Source organism: Sinohyriopsis cumingii, unplaced genomic scaffold, assembly GCF_028554795.1.
Source record: "Sinohyriopsis cumingii isolate HCF-2022 unplaced genomic scaffold, ASM2855479v2 utg000160l, whole genome shotgun sequence".
NCBI classification, from domain to species: Eukaryota; Metazoa; Mollusca; class Bivalvia; order Unionida; family Unionidae; genus Sinohyriopsis; species Sinohyriopsis cumingii.
The window spans coordinates 11,130,571-11,158,221 of NW_028315873.1; the positions used below are offsets into that span (position 1 = coordinate 11,130,571).

General features: G+C 35.5%; 1 protein-coding gene and 1 long non-coding RNA gene across 3 annotated transcripts; both read right to left on the minus strand.

The window, feature by feature from the left end:
* Positions 1–344: 344 nt before the first annotated feature.
* On the minus strand, positions 345–27,651 carry LOC149774774 (uncharacterized). Of its 2 annotated transcripts, none has more exons than XR_016416755.1 (3): positions 25,885–27,651; positions 6,930–7,016; positions 345–3,943 (listed from the first exon to the last, which is right to left on the minus strand). It is a non-coding gene; the product is annotated as an uncharacterized LOC149774774 (long non-coding RNA). The 2 variants fall into 2 exon arrangements; XR_016416756.1 differs by lacking the exon at positions 25,885–27,651 and adding an exon at positions 10,582–10,780.
* Positions 21,844–25,212, minus strand: LOC149774775 (uncharacterized). Its single transcript, XM_089944885.1, has one exon. The coding sequence runs from the start codon at positions 24,796–24,798 to the stop codon at positions 21,964–21,966; it is 2,835 nt and encodes a 944-aa protein (XP_089801011.1). The 5' UTR covers positions 24,799–25,212; the 3' UTR covers positions 21,844–21,963.

The window sequence follows — 27,651 nt, forward strand, 5'->3', positions numbered from 1 at the left end:
ACCATTTTCATTGGGGATCAATAAGACATCCTAGGTAAAAAATCAATGCTGATATGACCATCTATTCTGATGGAGTAGTGACAACAAGATTCTCATATTTGATGTGCCAGTGGCACCATTTTCATTTAGCACCAACTAGACCATGGGATGTATGTGTAAAATTGTATGGTAAGCCTCAAAGTAGTTTAAGAGAACTATGACCAGAAGAGGTAAAACAATATCTGCTTATTACAGTAGCAATAAACACTTTGTGCACAGAATTACTTCTTAAGATAAGTATTCTTCCTAAAACAAAATGTCTTGGGGCCCCAGGTGACAAATTAATCTAAAGTGCTCACCTTTATTGAGCAACGACCATCTCACTTCTGTTTTCTGTGTGGATTCAGTCAGTCTCAGCCAAAGTGGTTAAGCGAGAAAGCTTGCAAATAGCTTCCTGTGGGTTGATGATTCTTACAAAGGTTTTCCTGGGTTCTTCCTCTGCCAGTTATACAGGCCAAAATGTATAGCCTATCATGCTTTGAGAAATCACTCTAAGCCCAAAACAACAACAAGATGTCTGATTAATGACAAATAAAAACTGTAAAACCATCTGTAAAACTGTCTTAAGTACTGTTATAAATTACCTAGATATTATCATGGCATAAATTACCAGCTGGTTAGAAATAAATAGGCATCTCCTCTCCACTTCTGCCTTCAGTGTTCAACCTGCTACTCTAAACACTGTTGTTCTCCCCTCTTCCCTTCTGAACACCATCCACTCTGCCAAAGTCTAAAACACCATCCTCAATCTGTGTCATTTTCTTCCACTTATATTTTTCTGTTCATTTAATGTAGGATTCTGCTTCTAAATTAAATTAAATATTTTTGATTAAATGCCACATTTCATTTATTAAAAATCTATGGTCTTATTATAAGTAATAGAAAATTGTGAGAACCAACAACCATCAAGTTTTTTAAATTCAACAAATAATGTATTTCCCAAGAATACTAAGTGAAAATGTACAAAGAATTTGCAGTATTGCAAAATAAATCTCAAATGATCCTAGAATTTCTAACACAAGTACTAATATTGAAAGTTCTGAATAAATTTTAGTGATATTCTAAAATAAATCCAATGCTGGATTTGTTGATATGCCTGTGGCAGCATGTGTCATCATGATGTGCCACCAGTCCTTTGCTGAATTGGAATAATACAATCCAAGAATATATCCTTATTTGAATTTCACTATCAATCCAAGTCTCTATTTCCAAGAATGTTATTTCTGAGCACTTTATATTTCCAGAGAAGAATCACTTGAATTAAATAATTAGAATAAATAAATTCCAGCCATAATGAACTACTGGATACAACAATAATACAAAAGATTCTGCTTAGATCTTAAAGTATGAATAAATAATTTTTCCAGTAACAAGACTATATAGTCCTCTACCTGACCTCTGATCACAATTAGCATTTTCTTTATTAAAAAAAATCTATTACCTAATGGGGAGAGCTTGATTTTGGACAAGCTCAAGTCCAAAACACAATTATCCATAACAAATAATGAAATAAATTTTTAAAAAAATACAAACTAACAAACAATGCACATTAAATACACGCAGCATTTTACTGACATGAAGTTTCATAACACAAATAATGCCCACTTATAATAGGTTTCTCTACCTTCAGTCTGCTAAATGTTTTCTTCTTACATTTCCCAATGTAAGAAATTCCTTGCTAAGTATACAAATATGCCTACTAAATGTTATTTGTCTATCTTGTATGTATTTTGCTTAATTATGCTTTAAAGCCTTTTACCAAACAGACAACGCCAATGTTTAAAAAATCTGAACAAATATTACAATGAATGTAATGGCCCAAAAATCGAATCAGGTGATCCAGATAAAAGATAAAGACATCCCAACTAAACTTTCATGTGTCTACATTATGTGGTTTTTGACCAATTGTGTCGACCATCTTCTTGGGATGAATGGATGTTAGTATGGCTGTACAGAATGATAGTTGGACATGATACAATCAACAGGTTCCCACCATGGACAGACAGTTGTGTCATAATAAAAACTTTCAACAAAATTAAAATGCCATGAAGAATTTGTATCTTTTGGTGAAGAGTGTAACAAGAAATTTGTAATTTTTTGGGTAAAGGTGACGCAATAAATCTAGTTTCATCACTTGAACTCACATTAAGTATAATGCATAGAATGACTGTCCAGTAGACAGTGAATGAACTTCTTTTAAACATTTAAATACAAATGTTACAGTAATTTCACTTTGCACATACCTAAACAAAAATATTAAAATATGTCTCCCATTTTTTCTTTATCTCACCTTATTTCTAAACTGAAAATATGACAAATTTACAGAAAATAGATAAATAAATATTTCTGAAAAAAAATAGCACATGAAATATATTGTTAATTAATCCACTTTTAAAGAGGTTATTTTGGTAGAATTATTCTTATTTACCTAGTTTGGATACATCTATTTTTATTATATTGGGTAATAGCTTGAGTTATTCCCCTTATATTAGACATGGAAAAATCTGTTCATCCCTATCTTATGCAGAAGTATATGTTTCGGGGAAAACAAGAAGAAGAAAAAATAATAATTAAAAAAGATAACCCAAACAAAATGCTTTCATTCATTTTCAAAATGTCTGCAAATTTCTAAGCAGAAACAGTCATGGTTATTTCCATTAGAATAGACTAATCCCTTCTCACAGAACTTACATTTCTGAAGATAAACAAGTACAATAAATATGTACTTCATTACATATAAACTTGTATCAAATTCCTAATTTCTGCACCATTATGCCCTCACAGATGCAAAAATCTTCTGCAAAATGGGTTGTATTAATGGAGTCTCATAACTGTACATCTTGAGCACAAAACTGGAAAATGTTGATGCAATTTTATACGCATAATCTGTGTTAGTTATTTCCATTATATTTATCTAACCATTTGTTGACACAAAACTTTATATTTTTGATGATAAAAGAGAAATAATTACTTGATTATAAAAAATTGTCAATTACAGTTTTGTACTTGGGCATAAAATGAACTAAATTTTGAAAAATACATTGTCTATATAACTTACTAATAAATGTTTGCTGCAACACTGTACACTATTTGTCTGTAGCACTATAAACAATTTGTCAGTAACACTGTACATAGTTTGTATGAAAAACTATACACAATTTGAAACAATGTACACAATTTGCTGACACTTCAAGTAAACATTAATATACTCTCATTTAATAACTTAAAAATAATATTTCTTACTCTCACTACAGTTAGGTATTAAGTTAACTAAAAAAAATTTGGAAAATATTCCCATTAAAAATCTAAACTGTTAACTTGAGTTCAGTGCACTTTCATCAACATTATTCTTAAAATACAGAAAAAAAGGATCATAAAAAGGAGTATACAAAGTGTGTATTAAAATAATAAACCATCATGTTATCTTGGTGGCTACAATATATGTTTAATGAATATAGAAGAACATAAAACCTACAAAAGAGAATTTCTCCCTTTATGACTGCTCTGATCCTAGTCAGTAATTACTATGAATAGTGATCTATTTAAGTGTACAAACACAGAAAAGTGTATTAATGTACTATTCATTATTGATAGGTGTATATAAACAATAAATGCATATGATCTTTAATAAATTAGTAAAATATTTCTATTATCCACAATTTAAAAATGAGATTTGCAGTACAAAAACTAAAGTATGAAAAACATGCTTGCTTAAATATATGTATCAGGGAAAGTATAAAGTTCTGAATTGAAAATAACTCATTAACCCTAAATTGAAATTGAGAAATATCTCTTTGTCGCCTTTTGCCCAGAGACATTCATTTTAGCTGGAGTACATCCTTCATCTTCTTTGTATCGTTTGGTCAGTTCGTCCTCACCAAGAATGTGTCATTCTTCTCAAATTCTGAAAAGCAAAAGGTTTTCTGTTTACATATTTATCTCCTATACAGAGTAAATAAGAATATAAAACATAAACAAACATCAATACCCACATTCAAAGCAAAGCTGTATAATGTGTCCTTGACATCAAGGTCATAAGGTTCACTGAGTAAGTTTTATAATAAATTGCTTACCTGGGTAATGATTGACCCTAAATCTGAATAAAATCAAACAAGAGTGACTGAAACAAAAGGTAAATAAAATCTTTACCACAAAACTTTACCACATATTTTACTGTTGTCAAAGGGCAAAGCGAATATATCATAGAATGAACTGTTTACCTTGTTAACGAATCATTTCATTTATGCTAAGAATCTTTGATGTGGTTTTGGAAATATATGCAAATGAAAGCTTCAAGCAAAACTTTAACAAATTGCTATTTACATCTTTGATGCCATTGATGCCGCCTGCAGAAAAGTGACTGCAAACCTCTCATTTGAATACAAATGTGGAATTGATAGAATCTATTACGCAGTTAAATCTTCACACATTTTATGTGACCTTGACCAGAAGGCTGGTAATGCAAGTGGGCATATTGAGGAATATAATGTTTTTGCCCCAGAAGTTTTGGAAATATATGCAAATGAAAAACTTTAACCACGAGCTTCATAAAGTTGCGTCAACAATTATATTTCTATTTCCACCACAAGCAGAAAAATAACTGAGACTGCCACACTTTCACACCACAGTGGGATTGATGGAATCTTGTGTAAATGTAAGGAGAGATGATTTAACCTCAGCGGTCATCCATTTCTCTTTGTGAATGACCAAATCACAGTTGCTGCAAGAGTATTCTAAGGCACTTTAAATTTTTCAAAAAAGGCAAACAGAGATGAAATCAGAAGCAACATTATAAATAAAAATTCTACTTTTTTTTTGTTTTACTGATCCTTTCTTATTCCAATAATATATTTTAATATTATCAATACTATATGGCAAAATAAAATCTATTAAATATGTGACCACCAAAGATATTTAAAAATGGATAATTTTATAGTATTTGGAGCCTTTGATTTCAAAGTATAAAAGTACACATAAGGTGAAATTAATACATACTTTTGTTGATGAATTCAATAAGATTATATGGGTGGTGTATTCTTATAAATATATGCCTGCCTAGTTTCCAACCCCCACTAGTTTTGTTGTTTCTTCCTGGAACAGCCCTAAATTAAATACCACTATGCTTTCAATTTCTAAAGTCACAGCGTCCTTTTTTATAAAGATGGGAACTATAAAAGGTCAAAAGAATTCAGAGAGACTTTGTAGATTAGTTCAATTAAGATTCCATGACTGGTGGGCTCTAAGACAAATCTGCCTTCCTCTCCAGCCTTCAGTGTCTACAAAGAACAGCCCAAAATTGAACCAAAAAATGTTCTGGCAAAGAACAGCCCAAAATTTAAACAAAATATGTTCTGGCATTCACTGTCACTACAAGCAATAGAGTAAAAGAGGCTTCATTTTTCTCATGATGGCTCTATCAAATATCCCTATTACTGGGAACCATACAAATTACCTGTGTTCCAAATGATGCCAAATAATGATGCTCATGTGAATGGTAAAATTGTTCCAAATCAGGCTTTATATTTATATTCAGTGGGAACCATGCAAGTGACATGTGTTCCTAATCAAAGTGACATGTGTTCCAAATCAAAGTGAGTTGTGTTCCAAATCAAACTGATTTGTGTCCAAATCAAAGTTACATGCATTCTAAATCAAAGTGACCTGTGTTCCAAATCAAAGTGATTTTTGTTGCAAATCAAAGTTATTAGTATCCAAATCAAAGTTACATGCATTCCAAATCAAAGTGATCAGTGTTCCAAATCAGGCCATATATTGATATTTAATGGGAATCATACAAGTAACCTGTGTTCCAAATCAAAGCGACCTGTGTTCCAAATCAAAGTGACCTGTGTTCCAAATCAAAGTGATCTGTCTTCCAAATCAAAGCTACAGTTACCTGTGTTCCAAATCCAAGTGATCTGTTTTCCAAATCAAAGTGATCTGTCTTCCTAATCAGACCTTCTATTGATATTCAGTATGTACTATACAAGTGACACCGTAAATCAATATCATGATCAATGACCAGTCTCACTTTAAATTGGGCATTGGGTATAATGAATAGAGGTGTAACGATTTTGTGGTTTGTATCACTCTGGACTCAAACAAACAGTAACCACCAACCACAATTGAATGTAACATTTCACTGTATGATACATGAAAAGTGTACTCCTCCTATTTAATACAACTAGCCAAGATCTGATGCCAAACTTTGCATACAGATGGTGATTTAATGATCAGTAAAGAACTTAAAACAGACATGGAACGTATACTTTACACTGAAACATATTATCAGTAGATGAACATGCGAAAGACATAAATAGTTTGCATGGAATTGGTTGGGTAAGTGAGCCAGATTTCAGACCACATGACTTGGTTACCTTTGCTAGTTAATTTGCAGATGACAACTCAGTGTTGTCAATAGTTTTTCTTTGTTACTGATATAATCAGGTGCATGTGACTGCTATGGCTGTCTCTTTTGTATTGATAAGGAGAAAAATTAATATACTGACATAATGATTAACTGTGTCAACCAACCACTCACCAAAAACAAAATGTATTTTGGGGGGAACTAATTAAAATTATGTAATACCTACCTGTCACTACTGCCTGAATTCTTTGGGGATAAATGTACAATCATCTGAACTCTTAATTCCATCCTCCTGCAAACAAACGTTTCTTCAGACAAAGCATGAAGCTCACCCCATTTTCATGTAGCTACTTAGGACAGCTTGAAAACAGTTTCAAAGAAGCTTTACCCAACATTCAATACTTAGAGCTTTTGACAAAATGCATGAGATTCTATGTAGCCATTAGTAAGAACGATACCAGTGACTGCAGCAAAACATATTCAACACAAATGGAACGATGAGGGTTTGAACTAATTATCTTACCATTAGGGAAGTTGATATTGAACCCATGACTCTTATATGACATGTCGAATGCTCTTCCAACTGAACTACTATGGCTCCAAAGAATGACTGAAACATTAAAAATGAAAAAATCACTATTTACATCAAACTATAAATATTTATTGATGACATTTGGATGATTTTACTTTAGACTTTCACTTTGATACATGTCTCAGAAAAATGTTATAATTCTGTCTTTAAATCAGTGACATCCAAGCTACTTATCAATCCATGTAACATGTAAATGTGATGCTAATTGGTAAAGTTCGGGCCAGCCTGAGTCTACTCTGCTATTGTGTCCTTGGGAAAGGCACTTAGCTTCTACATCCTCTGCATGATATAACCAAAAATATTTAAAAATACTGTTAAACTAGCAAAACAAAAGCAAGGAAACAGTATATCTGTGTAAGTCTGTGTCTGTCTGTATCTATCTGCCATTTCCAAAAGTTCTAGAGCATGAACTGAGACAAATCTGAATCACACAAGGCACTATGACACAGAATTTCTTCAAGACATTTCCTGTTGGTGAAATCCTCTTTTAAGTCTGCTAGAAGGTAAAACAAAAGGCCTACGTGGGCATTTTAACATTCACCTGGCATATTTAAATCTACAGTTGACCATTACATCAGGCAGACTTAAGTTCATAATTCTATGTAAACTATCTCCCAAACTTTTTGTCATGTCCATGTCACCTATTTTCTTAATTACTGATTCAAATTCTTCTCAACGATAACTGCATCACATGCACTGTCTTGTGCTCATAATGAACTGATGCAAAATTTTGATTACATAAACCAATCTACCAAGTTTTATTAAAACTGGATGAAAAAATATATCATCAGACTCTATATCAGGAAAACTCAGCCAATCGGATGGAAAATAATTTCATCAATTTACTCTATCTCAGTTATAACCTCAGATAATAATGATATAGTATAAATGTAAATTATCAAGCATCTTAAAAATTACAGTGTCTAGAGTGGTATAATCTCAATATCACATCATCTCAATATCACATCATCTCAATATCATGTAATCTCAATATCACATCATCTCAATATCACATAATCTCAATATCACATCATCTCAATATCACATAATCCCAATATCACATCATCTCAATATCAAATAATCTCAGTATCACATAATCTCAATATCACATCAGTACTCATTTACAGATGTTGTATATTTAAGTCTATTTACCAACTTCAATCTAAATCAAATCAGAAATAGTTTATGTAGAGTGGTAACAACCACAGCCAGTCAGATGCAAAATCACCTTATAAATATGTGTGGATCTCACTCATTTTCAAACTTGTACAAGATCATCAGGATACATGTCCATCTTTGAAATTAATGAAAATCAATCAAAAGTGTGCCAATCAGATGCAAGATCACTTCATTAATATGGAAGGTTACTTGTTCATTAACTAACACATCATATATCCTGATGATATACACATACGTTCCATGTCTTATCAAAATTAAATCTGAAATAGTTAGAATAGTTACAAGCTCAGAAAACCAGATTCATCTGTCACCTCATTAATGTGCATAAATCAAACTAATTATTGAAATCATTGGAAATTTGGATGACATAAGCCCATATTCCAACTCTGATCACAATTGGCAAAGAAATCTGACCTCAAGAATGGCTAAAAGCAACTGTCAACAAATACATAATGGATAACACTCACCAAATTAAGGAAAATGTATAAGGTCACACTGAAATACCATAAGCTCACTTGGCCGGACTGGCAGGGGAGCTAACACCTTTAGCATAGACACAATCTAACAATGACTTTAATCTAACGATTACTTTAACATTAAGCTTCCATTTCAGATTACATAACAGATGTATGGCATTTTCTAATATGAAATAGCACATGTATAGTAATGTTACATTCTACAATGATACTGCACATTCAGACATCACCCTACACACATGTACATACATTATTGTACATTAACCTTGAACATCCAACATTTGTTGAGGGCCCCCGAGTGGCCGAGTGGTCAAAAGTGCTCTCCGTTACAGATCACTGCCATCTCGCCTCTGTCTGAGTGGGTTTGAATCTCGGGTTCGGCCATGGTGGGTATGTGAGAAGGCATGCCAGTAGCTTCTCGTGGGTTGGTGGTTCTTTCCAGGTTCTTCTTCCTCCACCATTAATGCTGGCCTCCATGTATAGCCTATCGTGTGCTGATGTGATGTGATGTGATTTGGATTTTTAATGTAGCTTTAACAATTTTTCAGTCATATCGCTACGATGTCTGCAACGTGGCAGTTTATAGTGATGTCTACCACTGGGGCATCATGCCACAGACATGTAGCATGATGTCCCACCCAGTCACATTATCCTGACACCGGGCTGACCAGTCCTAACACTAACCTCTTAATGCTGAGCGCCAAGCGAGGCAGCTGTTAGTACCATTTTTGTAAGTCTTTGGTATGACTCGGCCGAGGATCGAACCCACGACCTCCCGCATCCGAGGTGGACGCTCTAACTGCTAGGCCATCGGAGTGGTATATTGTGTGCTGAAAAATGGCATTAAACCCAACAACAGCAATAATAACAACTAACATTCGTTTGATTGTCAACTTAGTCCAATAACTGTAATAGGTACAACCAAATTTATTTTGTTGTTTTGACTTTTCTAATATGAGGATTATAATAAAGAACACTCGCTATGATAATACAAATGATTCACAGTCAGTTGATGTCAAGAAATAGACAAGTGGATGAGCCTACTACTTCCTTTTAGACAAGCTTATCTTTTTGTGTCTGGATATATATAAGCAGTAGAGAAAAATGCAAGGCCAGGCTAATGCTCAAACCCAGAACTTCCCTAACTCTACATAGGCACAGTACCATCTGAGCCGACATGCAATGTCCTACCCATTACACTTTCCCCCTGCATTTTGTAGACAGGTCACTGCGTCTCAAGGTCCAACTGCCACTGAACTGCACCTTCCCTAGCCCTTTCGAGGTGCATATGTGGAATCCTACTGGCAACGCCAAATGATGCAGTAAAAAATGCACAGCAAGATTGGTAATCAAACCAACAACCTTTCTAATTCTAGATGGGCACTCTACCATTTGAGCCATCAGAGAACGGTTACTAGAAACACCGAAATACACTGAAAAACCGAAATACACACCGAAGTACACATGTAGTTACATGTTCTCTCTGTATATATCGGTTTCCACAAACAAATTATTATTTGTTTTTGTTTGAATAATAATATAAAGCAAAATAAAATATGATTTATGTGATTTTGATACGAATTATTTACTTTTTTCCTATTTATAACACTATTCATGTAATGATGTCACTCTGTATATACATCCCAGACATTAAATTCGTTCCGGAACTATCAGTCGTTATCATACCACCTCCGTTCCGGAACGATCAACCTGTCCAATAAAGTACGACCAATTGACGCGTACTATAACGAGGAAAAAGTAAATAATCGTATAAAAATTTCGGTGTATTTCGGTTTTTCTAGTAACCCATCGGAGACAGCATGCCAAGTCACACACACACACACACCCCGAATATCAATCAACTATAAACTGTTTTATTTTTTATATTTCTCTATTGTCCATCAAAAGTAACTTTGTGAAAATCAGACCTTTGCCATAAAATAATGGTTATCACTGATATCCAAATGGTGTCGGTGAATTCCAACTTTTCCATAGGGAATGCGCTCTGACCCTACACCCCAACACAAATGTCCAAATATCAAAAATGTGGTGGCAAGGGTCAGAGGAAATTCTGACTACATTGTTCTAATCATTTTATTTTACTCAGTGCGAGATGATAGCGTTCCAGTTTTTAACACCCGAATCGGCAAAGCTCGGTTTTCCCCGTGAGTGTTTGTGTAAATACCCAAGGCCCAGTCGCTCTATAGTCTAGTCGGATACCAATTATGTCACCAGTCATCTGTTTCCCTTCTAAATGCAAATTCTAAATCAAAATTGGGAACTAAGATTTTTACTGTTTGAGAAATTTAACGACCTTGACAAATTTTAATCAAGAAAATCCATTTCTGAGATTGTTTACTAAAACATAATCATTAGAATTCAAGATTTTGGATTTGCCCAGAATCAAGATTTGGATATTTCAAGATTTATATTTTTACAGATTTCGGGGTTTGTCCAGATTTTGTATTTGCCCAAATCTACCATTGTCACGATGGTATAAACAACTTTATTCACTTTACCACATTCAACTGAGAAAATAATATCTGAAATAAAACATGCTTTCAAAGCGTTATGACTGGAAGAATCCTAACGAACGGTCGTAACTCTATACAATATTAACCCCAACGGTACCCTTCCCAAGGGGTAGTCACAATAAAAGCCATTCCAATCCATAACTGGGATTGATATAGAGTTAAGTCGTGTGGTTTTACATAAGTGGATACAGACACCTCTGGCAAAAATACATCAAAGCCACACTCTGCTGTCCAAGCTCTGTGATTTACTAACATTCTTTTCCCAGTGACTAAGCTTTATTTATTTCCAAAGAAATTCGACTGAAAAGTCCTAGCTGTTAGAAAGAATGTACTGTTGCACGAACTCACTTTGAACTCCACAAAATTATGCCGGTAATATATGTAATAACTGAAGAGAGCTACATAATAAGAAAAGATAGGTGTGGCTGTGATCTATGCTTTAGTAGCTAATATGTTTAGATCTGCACTGTCAAAAAATAAATGTATTAATTCATCAGAGTAGGGAATTGCAAAATAAGAATATCTTAACTGCATGCAGACATGATAATGTGAAAAGAACACAATGTATATTTTTTACCCTCTAATAGAAAGTTCAGATGATCTAGATTTACTTTACCAAGAAAGATGATTTAAGACTAAATCGCTATTTAAACTATATGTACTATATTTGGTTCTAACCGTGTATGCTGGATTTGAGCCACAAATCACCAACATAATATAAAAGATATATAAATCCCGATTCATTTAAGCTTTAAATTTATTTCTTATTATTTCTGCATTCAAAACAAATTAATGGAAAAAGACTGATTTGTACCTTGTCTTTTGTTTCCAATGCTACAGTAAGGTGCTATGTACATAATCATTCCCTATTCCATACACATTCGTCGAGGAATATCTGGGTTGCGTACTTTACTTTTTGACCTTGACATTCAAAGTGAAAGTATGATGTGTTGCTTACTGATCTATGCATATTGCATTGCCGTGGGCAAATAACCATTACGAAAACAATGGTTAAAAGGTTGAATGTGTAAATAAAATATCAGCAGGAGCTTGCGGCAATTAAGATACGGTGTTCTGCATTGTGGTTTCATCGCAGGGCAAATAGTACAGTCCACTGTGGAAATAATGGACTTACCGAGTCCATTGTTATGATGAGCATTGTGGGAGATATAGTGTTCTCCGTGTGGTTTCATCGTCAGGCATATACAGTCCATTGTCAGATTGTGTAGTAATGTATATACTCCCTCCATTGTTTCTGGTCCAGAAGTCAAATCTGTGATCTACTGCACCTTTTTTCTTTAGGGTCTGGTTTTTTTAAATAAATTACGGAGAACCTATCACAAGAACTTCACACTGACTCGAGTTCATCTTTGAAAACACCATTGATTAACATATGATTTATTAGGATCATTACGCGCTTAAAAATTCAGTACTGACAAACAAATATTAGGACTATATAGGAAAGTAATTGTGATCTGAGTTGGTATTGTGCAAAAGTAAAGCAGTTTTAGAATCCATGTGCAATTAAGAGAATTTACATTTCAAAAGCTGTTTGGAGTTTTTCGTCACCCACCCTTTCTTAAGCCGTGAAATAAAAGTCAACATACTTGCTATATCAAACAGGAAAATAGACACTGGGCTTCCGAATGTCCACATTGTCAACGAAAAGACAAGACAGAAAGAAATGTAAAGATTCATATTATCAGTATTAGGAATAAGGACATTGCTCTCCAGAGATTCCCAGTCGAAAAGAAGAATGAACATTCAGAAATAAAACCAGAGAACGAGGTAAAAACAAAATGATAATAAACTTTGCCTTTTATGTTACATACTTATATTGTGATTCTGTTTTCAATAACGACTCGGTGTTATGTACTCGTTGACTCAACTATAATATTCTGTCCAATAAATGTTAATATTCGGCAAATATATTAATATCTCAGAAAACCTATTCTTCCACTTAACGTCTTGTGGTGAGACTGGTGTCTGTTAAAAACTGCATGTACTAGAGAGGAGATGATCGCATGGAGCCAATAAGTCTGAGTAGGAAAAGAGGAAATATATTTTTGTCCATACAAAGTTGGAATAATAGTTAAATATACATTTGATATGTGGTTGACAAATTTCAAAATTTAATAAAATCACACTATGTGCAGAAACAAAAGTAATGGATTGATGTTGTTTTCAGGTTGACAAACATGAAGCCGACCGAACCTTCCACTGCCTTCACCATATCCTGCCCGGAACCCATTTTTGAGCAAATCCAGTTTACAGTTGAGATAAATTACAACTTACATAATTTGGACATTAGTGTACATGTTTTATTTTGTCTTTATTACTTTCCTTTCAATCCGACGAAGCGCCAAACCACAAAACTTCCTATAAGGATAAAAATTAAGAACATGAGTAAAGGACAGCAAATTTAACGCCATAGATGGCTGTTATTATTTATTGCCAGTGCCAGATTAAGGCCTTCTAGGGCCCTAAGCACTGAAAATAATATGGCGCCCCTCCCCTTCCTACAAAACGTGAAACTAAAAGAGCACACACCCCCCCCCCAAAAAAAAAACACTCCTCCACAAAAAACAACCAATAATAAAGCTAAAAAGGTTGGACAATATCAGTGTTCCCATCATATCCAACTCCAAATACTTGTACATGTAGATAGAAATTTTCATATGTAATTCATTCAGTTTTAACATCAACAGTTAATTAGAATTTTTTCTGGGGCCCCTCTTGAGATGGTGCCCTAAGCACGTGATTACTGTGCTTAATATGTAATCCGGCCTTGTTTGCAGCGCAGCAACCATTTAAAGTTATACAAGGCGACATGAGCAATCGTCATACCACCGTCAGGATGGATGATACAATTCCGGATATCTAAAATCTAGGATATCAAACCGGTTATTCGGTTTGCCCATAATCTTTTGTACCGTGTTGCGTGCACATCACATGCATACAGTTTCTCATGTAATTATGTCACTTTCATGCCACACAATGGTGAGGAAGGAGCATAAAGCTGCGTCTTTTCATGTTTCAGTCAAACGTCACGACGGGTTGCAGCCTCATGAAGCTTGGCGTATATGCAACATCAGGATACGAAAAATATATTTTAGTGTGATCCTTAATTTGTGTCTCTGTGACTTAACTTCAGCGTTAATGTCAGTTTCTGCGGCATTTTTACAACAAAATTCAATTCCTTTTTTTAAATAGGTAGTTGGTACATCCTGCTGGAAGAGTAGGTGTATAACATAGCCGCGCTACCTGTAACCTGCCCTGGTTAACGCGATTTCCAGACTGATGCTCCATTTCGGACTTAAAAATAACAGCAGATGGTTTACAAATGGAGAAAATAGGCAAAAGGTCACATGACAATAATTGTTTGTGTAATATAATGTGATTACCATGTAAAGGCGTATTCGTCCTTCTAGTCGTATATTGTTTTGTATAAGCATTCTGACTTCCTGTTCAATTAAAGTCCTGCAAACGTAAAGACAGAGAACCAGTCAAGATTTTATATGTTCATAGGACACAATTCATTTTACTATATGTTCTCTACATTTGTTTCTCAGTACTCACCTTTCCGCTGTGTGACAATCAATACAAATCATATGTTAATCTAAAATATCTTCAAAGATGACTTCACGGTGAAGTTCTCGTCAAAGGTTAGTAGTGAATGGGGTCACTTTACGGACAATGGGAATTAGCATTAAAAACACCCCTGGGTCACTTTACGGACAATGGAAATTTAACATGGCGAAAAATCGTGGGTCACTTTACGGACAAGGGGAATTTAACATGGGAATAAATCGTGTGTCACTCTACGGACAAGGGGAATTTAACATGGGGAATAGAGTTTGGGCTTGTTTAGGGACAAGGGGAATTTAACATGGGATTTTTTTTTTTAAAAATTTAAAAATTTAAAAAAAAGGGGTAGGCAATTCAAAGGCTATCTCTTTTCGAGATATATGGGGCCCTGAAAAGGGCCTTTGGGTTTTTTCTTCTTCTTTTAACTTCTTAACTTCTTCCACCATCCTCTTATTTTGTCCATCATTCCTTTCTTCTTTTTCTTTTCTGTTTCCGGCAGCCAGTCCGGGTGGCCCATGGCCCGGAACTTCTCTTGGATTTTCATCCAGTTTGTGTTCAGTTTTTCAAATTCATCCCTTTTTTTTCTATTTTCTTCTTCTTTTCTTTCTTTATACCATCTCTCTTTAATCTTCTTGACTTCTACCTCCATCACTTTTCTCATCAACTCCTCTCCTTTCCTCAGTCTTTCCTGGCCTCTCTCCACATAAGAGCACTCTGTCCCATGTGACATTTTTTCAAGAAAACACCTGACTTTGCTTGCATTGTCAAGTGCTTCCTTTAGGCTTCCCACTCTGACATAGGTGGGATTTATCATACCTCTCAATCTTTTTTCCTCCTCTTCAATCATTCCTGCTATCACTTCTTTTGCTATGTTTAGACATTTAGCGTAGTCCAGGTACTCTGCTATCTTCCATTCTTTTTCCAGTCTCTCCACTACATAGATGCCATCTATTATCCAATTGTATATATGTACCAAATTGTTGAACAAGTCACTTGCAACCACCATCTTCGTTTTTATTATTCCGTAGAATGGTTCGAACGACGAACGTGGTGGGTTATTATAGTGAAAGCGCGGACGTGAAGGAAAACATCCCCTAAAACATAAAATGGATCTTACCTAGATCATGACCCAACAACGCGCGAACGTGAAGGAAAACATCCCCCTACTTTCTCATTTCATATAATATAACCCTAACTATACTCTCTACATACGCTAAGAATCAATAAGTAAATCCATAATCTACTATTCACACAAACTTACTTCTTCATTTACAAACACACAAACACATACACTTCCACTATTAATAAAGAGTTAGTGTTCATATTCACACTACTCTACCTACACACATTGGCAAATTAATAGTTATTTCTTTTCTAGAGTATTGGGTAGCCCTGAAAAGGGCTGTTTTGTTTGGAACTTCATGGACACCTGGTTAATGGTGGCACCTTCCAGGCCTGGCGCCACATACACATCTTATCCCCCAGTTACTTTTTACCTTTTCGGGGGAGAGAGCAGAGGCAGGATATGTCGCTTCAGAATCCCAATTTTCACTCTCTGGGATTCTGAAATTTTTTCTTCTCTCCTTTTCCTCCTCCTCTTCTTTATATCTTCTCTCCTCCTCTTCTTTTTTTCTTCTTTCCTCCTCTCTTATCCTTCCCTCCTCGACAATGGCTTCAGCGGCCAGTTCATTTAATATGCGCCTGGCATATTCCAGATGCACATGAAGTTCCAACAGTTTCTCCAGTCTCGTGTTCATTTTTGGTGTTGATCAATCAACAAGGGTAGCTGGACTGAATGAATGAATGAATATTGAATTATAGACGCTTACGTACTAGTACTTTTGCGTCTTGTTAATGCCTGATGACCAGGCTATTTATTTGATCGGGTTTGTAGGAATGGTGCCACTACATCCCCGTGTTTATATGCGATGACCGCATTACTTAATTAAAATGTCTGTCCGTGGCAAAGGAGGGAAGGCATGAGTCCAGGAGGAGCCCGACGTCACAGGTCCATGTTGTTAGAAACGCCAAAGCCTATTGTTCAAATCGAGTCCAGTTGTACTAATGGACGTTAAATATATCAATGTCGTGTTAGCCACTGTAATTATCCTGATCTTGATAGTTGTTAGATTTGTTTATGTTAACCTATAGCAGTTTTCTTTTCTTTTGTTTATGTACAGAGTGTACTTTTGTGTATGTATATAAAAAAAAAAAAAAAAACATAAATTATGCCAATCAATTAGGTGTTTGTCACCCGTTACTTTCAGTTCTTGTATTGTAATTTTTAAGTTTTGAATTTTGATGGCGGTGTCCAAAAATGATCATATTCAATTAGGGCCACAAAAATTTGGTATGTCTGAAGAGCCCTCTAATAGCCAATGTGAGAGCTTCTTTTGAGGCAATTGACCGATGTCTGTGTCTTCTTTCTGTCATCGTTGTTGTGAGTTGCTGGTCTTTTCTTGTTGGAGTCCCCTTCTGCTCAACTGCCACACACCATTATTTTAATTATCATTGTGCCTCAAACTCTAATATAATAATAATATTTTTTTATTTATTTTTTTTTTTTTATTTTTTTTATTTAATAGTTAAAATTGTCAGCACGTGGTCTGAAAAAGTCCTGTGCTCCCTGTGTAGTGTGTTATTAATGATAAGTTTTGTTGTGACTTTAGTTTAGTTCCGCCTTGTGCGGAGGGTCCTGATGACTGGGCTTATGTCACCTTATATATCTAAATTTAGGGAGTTAATGTATTCTGTTCTTGTTGTCAGACCTTAGATGTTATAGTCAGAATATATACATGCAAAGTTGGAAGGTAGAGAAGGGAAGATTGGTACATGCATGTATTTTAATAATTTTATGGGTGCAGGCACCTTTGCTGAATACTCAGGTCCGGGTGGACTTATGAAAGGTGCCTGTCTCCCCATTTTCTTAAAGATAGTTTTTTTGTTGTTTTTTTTTTTGTTTTTTTTTTTCCCTTTCCCTTTTCGTTAGTTTATTTTATTTTATTTTTAGTTTTTATTTTTAAAATTGCTATTTTATTTTATTTAATAATTTTTTATTTTTTTTGTAGAGATTTGTATTGTTTGTAAAGTTAGTTATTCTTCTTTTTAATATATCGAGTATGGAGGCACCTTTGCTGAGTAATCAGGTCCTGGGGACTTCTCAAAGGTACCTGTTCTCGTTATTGATGTGTGTTTAGTAGCCTGTATTTTGTGTTATCCTGTTTGTATTTTTAACCTTGAGTGTGCTTTTCAGCTAGCAATTAATGCTTTCAACTCATTGGGTTATATCTTGTCATACTTGTTTATTTGTTTTAAGTATGTTATTATGTTTTTGTATGTTAGGTCTTTGTTGCTGTTTGTTTTGGGATTTATGAAGTCTGGATATTTGTAGGGCGATCCGATTTTCTTTTGTTGTTTTTGAAATTCCATTCTGTGCGAGTGGTAATAGGTGCACTGATTAAAAACGTGTTCCAGGGTCTCTGTGCTGGTGCAATGGGGACAGTGGGTGTGGTTGTCCATTCCTTTGTTGAGATGTCTTCCAAAGCTTCCCTTGAGTAAGGTTTTAGCGGTCCTTATTCGATTTATGATTCTGTTATCTGGGCTTTGCAGTGTTCTAGGTATTGTAATATGTCTCTCCACCTTTTTTTGCCATTGGTATAGGTGTCTGCCCTTGATGCTGTTGTCCCATGTTTGTTGCCATTTATGGTTGATTTTCTGAGTTATTTGACTATATATTTCTGTAACGCTATATTGCATGGTCAGATAGGTATTTTTTGTGAGGCTGGATTTTGCACTTAGGTCTGCTTTATCATTTCCTGGTAGGTTAATGTGTGAGGGTACCCACAGGAATGTTAGTTTCTGTTGTTTGGTATCTATTTCCCTTATTGTTTGTAGCGCTTTTTCCATGAGATTTGCTCTACTTTTGGAAATACCAGATTCTAGTGATTTAAGTACACTGAGGGAGTCGGTGATGATTACGTGTTGTTTTGTGGTTGAAAGTGTAATCCAGTTTAGAGCCTCATTTATGGCCCAAAATTCAGCTGTGTAGATTGAGCAGTCGTCTGGAAGTCTTTCAGTTATTTCGATGTTATATTCTGGGATAACCACAGCTGCTCCCGTTCTTTTTAACTCTTGCGATTTGGAGCCATCTGTGTAGATTTTAACATGAGTCGTGTACTCTTCCGTTATGATCTTTTGTATTTCTGCTAAGAGTCCTATTGGGTTTTCGTTTTTGGATCCAATTTTTTGTGCTGTCAGGTTGATGTCTGGAGTCCTATTTTTCCATGGTGTTATGTCTATTAATTGGTGTTGTTCAGCTTGTAGTCCCCATTGTCCTATTTCGGTACAGAGCGTATGTACCTTATTGGCTGCCGGTGGATTTGGGACAAGTTTTGGCCTAAATGTTAGTCGGCATTTGGTGATTGTACTTTTGGTGGGGTTATTATCCGAGTGTATGGAGTTCCTGGTGGCATACCTAAGGGTTTGTTCCTCCCTTCTTAGGTATAGGGGTAAATCCCCTGTAAGGATTTGTAGTTCTTCTAGGGCAATGTTTGGAAGTGTTCCTGTGCAGAGCCTTAGTGCTTTATACTGTATGTTGTTTAGTTTGTGAAGTAGTTTTGTGCTTGCCGATGCATATACCTGGCAGCCATAGTCTAATTTGGATCTAATCAGTGACCTATATATCATTAACATACTTTGTTGATCTGCTCCCCATGTTGTTCCCTTTATGTTTTTAAGTAGATTTAGATCTTTATTGCATCTCTGTATGATGTTGGTAATATGAGATTGCCAGTTTAATTGTTCATCCAGCAACATTCCTAGAAAGTATGTATTTTTGACAAAGTTTATTGGTGTTTTTTGTAGATATAATTTAGGGTATGTTATTTTACACTTATTCGTTGGGGAAAAAAGCATTCCTACAGTTTTGGTTTTGGATATTTTGAAGCCCCAATTGTCAGCCCAGGTTCCTATCTTGTCTAGGTTGAGTTGAATTTGTTTGATAATTTCTTGGCTGTTTGGGTTGCCTGCTTTCCAGATACCACTATCATCAGCAAATTGTGAAAGTTCCACTTGGTTGGTGTTGACGTATTTGCTGAGTTCATTGATCATGATGTTGAATAGAGTGGGGCTAATCACACTCCCTTGTGGTGTTCCATTTTCCAATGTGTGTTTTTCTGAGTGTGCATCCCCTACTCTTGTTTTAATCTGTCTTCCAGTTAGAAAGTTAGAGATCCAGCAGTGCATGCGTCCTGTAATACCATACTGGTTGAGTTTGGATACGAGTCCTTTGGTCCACACCATGTCAAAGGCTTTTTCTAGATCTAAGAAGATCGCAATAAGATGTCGGTCTTTCTTCCTTTTTTCATTGAAAGCAAGTTTGATGTTGGCTTCTAGCCGGATGAGTTGATCTATAGTAGATCGTCTAGGTCTAAATCCGCTTTGATTCTCTGATAATAATTTGTTTTGTTCTAGGTGGTGTTTTAATCGGTTATTTATCATAGTCTCCATAAGTTTACACAGGGTGTTGGTCAGGGAGATTGGGCGGTAGGAATTAATATTTGTAGGGTCTTTCCCGGGTTTGGGTATGGCAATGACTATTGCTTGTTTCCATGTCGTTGGTATGCTCCCTGTTTGCCATATTTGGTTAATTAGTTGGAGAATTATATTTTCCATGTTTGGAGGTATTTTTTTGTAAAATTCGTAGCCTAACAGGTCTTCACCTGGAGATGTTGATTTTTTGTTACGTAACGCCTTTCTCCATTCATTTATATTAAATAAATCATTTAGTGGTGTATTTTCGTTGTTTGTTTGATCGTTAAATAGGTGCGGGAATTCCGTTTCGAGAATGGTGGTTTGTTTCATGAAGTCCTTGGTGTGATTGCTGTTGCTGCTAGAGTTTGCAAAATGTTGGGCCAGTTGTTTGGCTTTTTCTTCGTTAGTGTCCGCACCAGGAATTTTTGGTGTTGATTTTGGTGTGTTTCCTTTCATGGTTCTAATCTTTCCCCACACTTGTTTTGAGTTGCTATGATGGTTAAGTGTGGAGCAGTATTTTCGCCATGAGTTGATTTTGGAGTCCTTAATTGTAGTCCGAGTTATGGCTTCTTTACGTTTGTATTCGAGGAAGTCTGCTGTTACTTTAGTATGTTTGAACCGATTTAGTGCTTTCTTTTTGGCCTGAATTGCTATTCGGCATTCCTCTGTCCACCATGGTATAGGTGTTTGTTTTATTTTATTCTGTGTTTTCGGTATACTGATTGTAGCTGCTTTGTTGATAGCTTGAGTTATGGCTTCATAAAATTGGCTGCTGTCGTGGTTATGTAGTTCCCCTAGTGTAATTTTTTCTAATGATTTGTAGAATGTATTCCAATCAGCTTTTTCAGTTTTCCATTTTGGTATGATTTTAGTTTGTTGCTTAGTTTTTTGTGTGTATATTGTTGTGCATATGGGGAAGTGGTCGCTGCCCAGGGTGCTTTGATGTAGTACTTCCCATTCGCTGATTAGTGCTATGCTGGGTGTGGCAATAGTTATGTCTATAGGGGTTAGCTTTCCTGTTCCTGGGTCTAATCTGGTGGGTGTTCCTGTGTTTAGTATTACTAATTGATGTTCCATTGTGTACTTTTCTAGGTTTTTCCCCCTGGTATCAGTATGGTCGCCTCCCCACTCTGGATTGTGTGCATTAAAGTCTCCGCAGATAATTGTGTGTTGACCCCTTTCTTTAAATATATCTATATAGTTTTGTATGGGATTTAGGCTAGAGCTACCTGGATCATATATGTTATATATGTTTATTGTTTTATTTTTAAGTTTAATATTTATGACTAGATACTCTATGGGACTCCCATTTAGGTCTATGGTAGGATTAGCTTCATAAGTTTCGGTAACCGAGTTGTGTATATAAATGGCTAATCCTCCCCCTCTTGTGTTATTGGTTCTATTTTTTGTGTATGTTGTATGGTACTCACTAATTTTGGGTATTTTATTGTTTGCATTGGTTAGATAGGTTTCTTGCAAGCAAATAATGCTTGGTTTAGGATTGGTATTGGCAATGGCTGCAGAAAGTTCCCCATGGTTCTTTTTTAGTCCTCTGCAGTTCCATTGCCAAATGAGTATCCTATTTTCACTGTCTGTGCTGTCTTCTGTATCCATTTTAGATTTTAGTGCGTTTATGTAGTTCCTTAGTTTTCAGTTTTAAATAGTGTTGGGGTAGAATGTTCCAATGAGTTTTATTAAAAGTTGTAAGAAGTCCTGTTTTTGTACTTCATTGTTTTTTGTTATTTGTTTGACCCCTTTCTGTAATGCCCCAATGTACTTTTGTATTAGATTAGAATCTATCAAACCTTCATTATTACTTGTGTTTTGTTGTTGTAGTTCCACATTTGTGGTTATTGGTTTATGTGGTTGTTTAGTTGGATATTTCTCTAGTTGTGAGTTATCTTTCCTTTGAGTGTTGTTTCCTATCGGCTTGTTAGGTATTTGTATTGGCGGATTGATTTCAATATATGATGTTATGTTTTTTTCCTTTGGTCTTGTCGTAGCTGCAGTTTCTGTGACTGTTTGTTGTGGTTTCTTGGCTTTTGTCCTTGCTTCATAATAGGGTATTTGTTGTTGTTCCATTATTTCTATTGTTCTGTGTTCTATTTTTGTATATGGACATTCGTAAGAGTTGGGGTGGTGGTTTCCTAGACAGTTGGCACATTTTTGTATTTTTGACGTGCACTGTTGTTTGTGTGGACCTCCACATTTATAGCACCTGGTTTGGTAGTGGCATTTGGTGGTGAAATGCCCCCATCTTTTACAATTCGTGCAGAACCGAGGTTTATTTATATATTTGTTGAGCTGTTTCAATTTAGCTTGGGGTCCTATTTTGATGTTTTTTGGTGGTGGGTTGTAAAACTCCAGTAGTACTGTGGTAGTTTCTTGTCCCTTCTTGTTTTTAAGTTTTATAGCTCTCTTGTATGGTATGCTATAATAGTGTAGATCATATTCGATGTCTGCTGTTGTGTAGTGCTTGTAGGTTCCCGTTAGTTTCAGTATGGCTTTGAAGCTTGCTTTTGGGGTGTCTGTGTGTCTGGTTCCGCTGTTTGTGGTTTGCCAGCTGTTATCTGTGGGATTCTTGAATGTTCCTTGGATTGATTTTCTGCTGTTGTTCGGCTCGTCCTGTGTGATATTTGAGGTAGTGTTTTTGTTGGTACTGATGTTTGTTGTGGCTGTTTTTTTTCTGTTCACGGCATGGTGTCTTTGGATCTTGATTTTCATTCCTGCCATTTGATCTAGCTCCAAATATTCAGCCACCTGCCTGTTGGTGGTACACCATATCACTATATATTCAGTGTTTGGCCTTATAATTCTGTATGTCCCTCGGTGTTTGTTGTTTAGAGATGCGGCTATTGTTGTACTACTTAGCCTGATGAATTTGGGGTTTGGGCTTGTGATATATAGTGTAAGTTCAGTTGGATGGTACGGGTATTTCTGTTGTTGCTGATTGTTGTTGTTCTGATTTCTTTGCCCTGTTTTAGTTCTTTGTGATCCGCTGTCTTGGTTTATTTGATTGTCTGAAAGAGAATTTATTTTCTTACCTGATATTTCCTGTTGCTTCTGGTGGTTTGGGGTCTGAGTTGTTTGTTTCCTTATAGTTTCCGTTTGGATATTGCTTAGTATGTTTGGGTTGTCCTTTTGTGGCTGAAGTGGTTCAGATTTTTTGATTATTTGTTTTTTGTTCATTGGTCTTTTTCCTTTGTTGGAGCATGTTTCTTCGTGATTCTCATTGTGGAGATTGTTGTGATAGGCTGGCATCTGTTCGAGTTGATCTGCTTCTCTGATGGCTTTTTCGATTTCTTCCAGTTCTTGTGGTGTTATGTGCATCGAGGGGCCAGCTTGTTGACTGTTGTGAATAGTGTAATTAGGTGTTCTTGTTCCTCTGTCTTGTTTAAGTTTGTCCCCTTCCGTGGATGCCTCTTCAATTACTGTCATCTCATTGGTTGTTATATTTGTAGAAGGGCCTGCCTGTTGACTGTTGTGTATTGTGTTGTTTTTTGGTTTGTTTACTTTGGTAATATTAGTATTAGGTTTAATAGTAGTGGTGGATATGTTTATCTCTTGGGGAGTCTTTGTTGTAGATGGTGTTCTTGGTGTTGTTCTCTTTGTTGTTGCTTGTTTGGGTGTTGTTGCTGGGTTGAGTTGTTTAGTCTTTGATGTGACTGTTGTCCCTGGTGTTGTTGTTGCCATGATTCTTTGTTGTTCAATCATTGGGATGGCTGTTGTCGTTATTGTTGTCATTCCTGTAGTTGTTCTCTTTTTAGTATTTATTGGTGTAGGTATTTTAGATTTCTTTTGTGTTGTTGTCGGATGTGCTGTTGTGGGTGATGTTGTTAGATATGGTGTTGATGTGTTCTGGCCTTCTGTTGTTTGTTTTTGAGGTGTTGCTGCTGTTGTTTGTTTATTTGTTGGTGTTATTGCTGATGTTGTTTTAGGGCTATTTTGTTTCCTAATTGGTGGTGTTACTTCCTTGCTTTGTGTAAGTGTTGTTTTGGGAGTTGTTGATTCTGAGATTGCAGTCCGTTTTGTGTTTAGTTCAGATTGTTTATTTTTTTTTTTCCTGGTTGGTTGTGTTTCCGTCGTTGTAGGTGTGGGACTAACGCTTGTTGTTTGTCCCTGTTCGTTATGATGTATGTTTAATTCTGTTTGTATTTTAATTGGTTTTTTGTTCTTTGTGACTTTGCTTTTTATAGCATCCTCTATTGTCTGGATTTGTGTTTCATTTTTTTTAATAGTTGATCTAGTGATTCTGCTTGTTTGGTTTTTTTCCCTCTGTGTGTCTGTATGTACTTGTAGTTCCTGGATGTTTATTTCTCTGGATTCTAAGCTGTTGTGGTAAATTCCCATTTGTACCTCCGTTTGACTGATGTCTGCGCTTTTATTTATTTGATCTATAGCTTTATCCATTTTTCGTTTTCTCCTAATTTGTTTTGTTCTTTCCTGTCTTTTTTGGTCATCAAGTCTTATTTTATTTATTTTAGTGGCCATTTTATGTTGTTTTGTGTTTCCCCCTTTTTTCCGTTTATTTTTATTTTATGTGAGAATTTATTTTTATTTATTGCTTGTTTGTTGTTCTCTTGTTATTATATCATTCTGTTTATAATTATTTATTGTATTTTAATGTTTCTGGTTTTTAGTTATATATTTGTTTATTATTATTATTAATTTATTTATTTTATTTATTTATTTATTTATTTTTCTATGTGCGTGGGGTTATTTCTTGTTTTGTGGTTAATGTAGTGATTCCGATATATCTTACTGGCGGAATGAACTAATCACCCGAAGTGGGCGATGCTAGGTTGTGTTTGATTGGAGACTAGGTCGCGGATTTGTTTGAGCGGGGTAAGCTGCACTTGCTTTTGATTAATGTAGTGCTTGCGCTTTTTAATTTAGCGGAGAAGTGGTCGTCTATATCCGTTTGAGACGATGATTTCTATTGGTCGTCGAGTGTTTAGTTTAGTTAGATTCTGGCGGTCTGCGAGTGGAGTGGAATGCGTTGTTTCAGTAATTTGATACTCGCGTTGTACCGCCCGTGGTTGTTTATATGTGTAAAACCATGAAATTAATATTCAAACTTGAATTTGGTGTATGAATTAGATAGTTTAGTTTAATTAGGTAATTGCTGATTAGTTTGATGTATTATTAAATAGTAAATCAGTTGTAGTTTGGTTATTATTAAAGAGGAAACTGTCTAGTATTATTAAAAGGTATAAAGGAAACCAGAAAGAAAGAAGAAAAAAAAAAAAAAGGGAATTACTTTGTCGTTTGCTGCCCTTGATGAGAAATCTTTTGACAACAAGTTGTCTCAAGGATCTCAACCAGGAATTGCTAGTGTGGTTCCTAGCTCCTGTTTTGGGCCTGCATTAGTCCGTTTGTGGTCGGGAGTTATTAAAATTAGTCAGGGAAAAAGTTGGGTTAGGTAAAATTAGGGGTGGGGGTTAGGATTATTTATTCGAGTATTAGTAGTTATTAGTTACTATGTTCAGAAAAATGTATTCAGAATTCGATTATTTAATGGTTTTATAAGGCACAATGTTACCCGTAGGTTTAGTTTGGCTTAAATAAAACCCCTACCTTATTGTTGGTGGTGTGGCAGTTTAGCGTGCTTACCGCGCACGCCGCTATGGAATCCCTTTGTTCCTATGCTGCTGCTCTGTTTTCCTGCTATGGTTTCTGTTTTATGGGTCAGCTTCGGTTCCGTTTGATGTTTTTGGTCTTCCAGTTGATGTAAATATTGTTTTTCTTTCTTTTCTTCTGTTTATTCTTGTTATAGATAGTCTTCTTTCCTCTTGATCTTGTATTTTTGTTGTTTCTTTTTTTCGCTAGTAAAGGAGCGTGCGCTGCAGCTGCCTCACTCTGAATGAGAATGAGGTAGCTGGACTGAATGAATGAATATTGAATTATAGACGCTTACGTACTAGTACTTTTGCGTCTTGTTAATGCCTGATGACCAGGCTATTTATTTGATCGGGTTTGTAGGAATGGTGCCACTACATCCCCGTGTTTATATGCGATGACCGCATTACTTAATTAAAATGTCTGTCCGTGGCAAAGGAGGGAAGGCATGAGTCCAGGAGGAGCCCGACGTCACAGGTCCATGTTGTTAGAAACGCCAAAGCCTATTGTTCAAATCGAGTCCAGTTGTACTAATGGACGTTAAATATATCAATGTCGTGTTAGCCACTGTAATTATCCTGATCTTGATAGTTGTTAGATTTGTTTATGTTAACCTATAGCAGTTTTCTTTTCTTTTGTTTATGTACAGAGTGTACTTTTGTGTATGTATATAAAAAAAACAAAAACATAAATTATGCCAATCAATTAGGTGTTTGTCACCCGTTACTTTCAGTTCTTGTATTGTAATTTTTAAGTTTTGAATTTTGATGGCGGTGTCCAAAAATGATCATATTGAATTAGGGCCACAAAAATTTGGTATGTCTGAAGAGCCCTCTAATAGCCAATGTGAGAGCTTCTTTTGAGGCAATTGACCGATGTCTGTGTCTTCTTTCTGTCATCGTTGTTGTGAGTTGCTGGTCTTTTCTTGTTGGAGTCCCCTTCTGCTCAACTGCCACACACCATTATCTTAATTATCATTGTGCCTCAAACTCTAATATAATAATAATATTTTTTTTTTTTTTTTTTTTAATAGCTAAAATTGTCAGCACGTGGTCTGAAAAAGTCCTGTGCTCCCTGTGTAGTGTGTTATTAATGATAAGTTTTGTTGTGACTTTAGTTTAGTTCCGCCTTGTGCGGAGGGTCCTGATGACTGGGCTTATGTCACCTTATATATCTAAATTTAGGGAGTTAATGTATTCTGTTCTTGTTGTCAGACCTTAGATGTTATAGTCAGAATATATACATGCAAAGTTGGAAGGTAGAGAAGGGAAGATTGGTACATGCATGTATTTTAATAATTTTATGGGTGCAGGCACCTTTGCTGAATACTCAGGTCCGGGTGGACTTATGAAAGGTGCCTGTCTCCCCATTTTGTTAAAGATAGTTTTTTTTGTTGTTTTTTTTTTTTTTTTTTTTTTTTTTCCCTTTCCCTTTTCGTTAGTTTATTTTATTTTATTTTTAGTTTTTATTTTTAAAATTGCTATTTTATTTTATTTAATAATTTTTTATTTTTTTTGTAAAGATTTGTATTGTTTGTAAAGTTAGTTATTCTTCTTTTTTATATATCGAGTATGGAGGCACCTTTGCTGAGTAATCAGGTCCTGGGGACTTCTCAAAGGTACCTGTTCTCGTTATTGATGTGTGTTTGGTAGCCTGTATTTTGTGTTATCCTGTTTGTATTTTTAACCTTGAGTGTGCTTTTCAGCTAGCAATTAATGCTTTCAA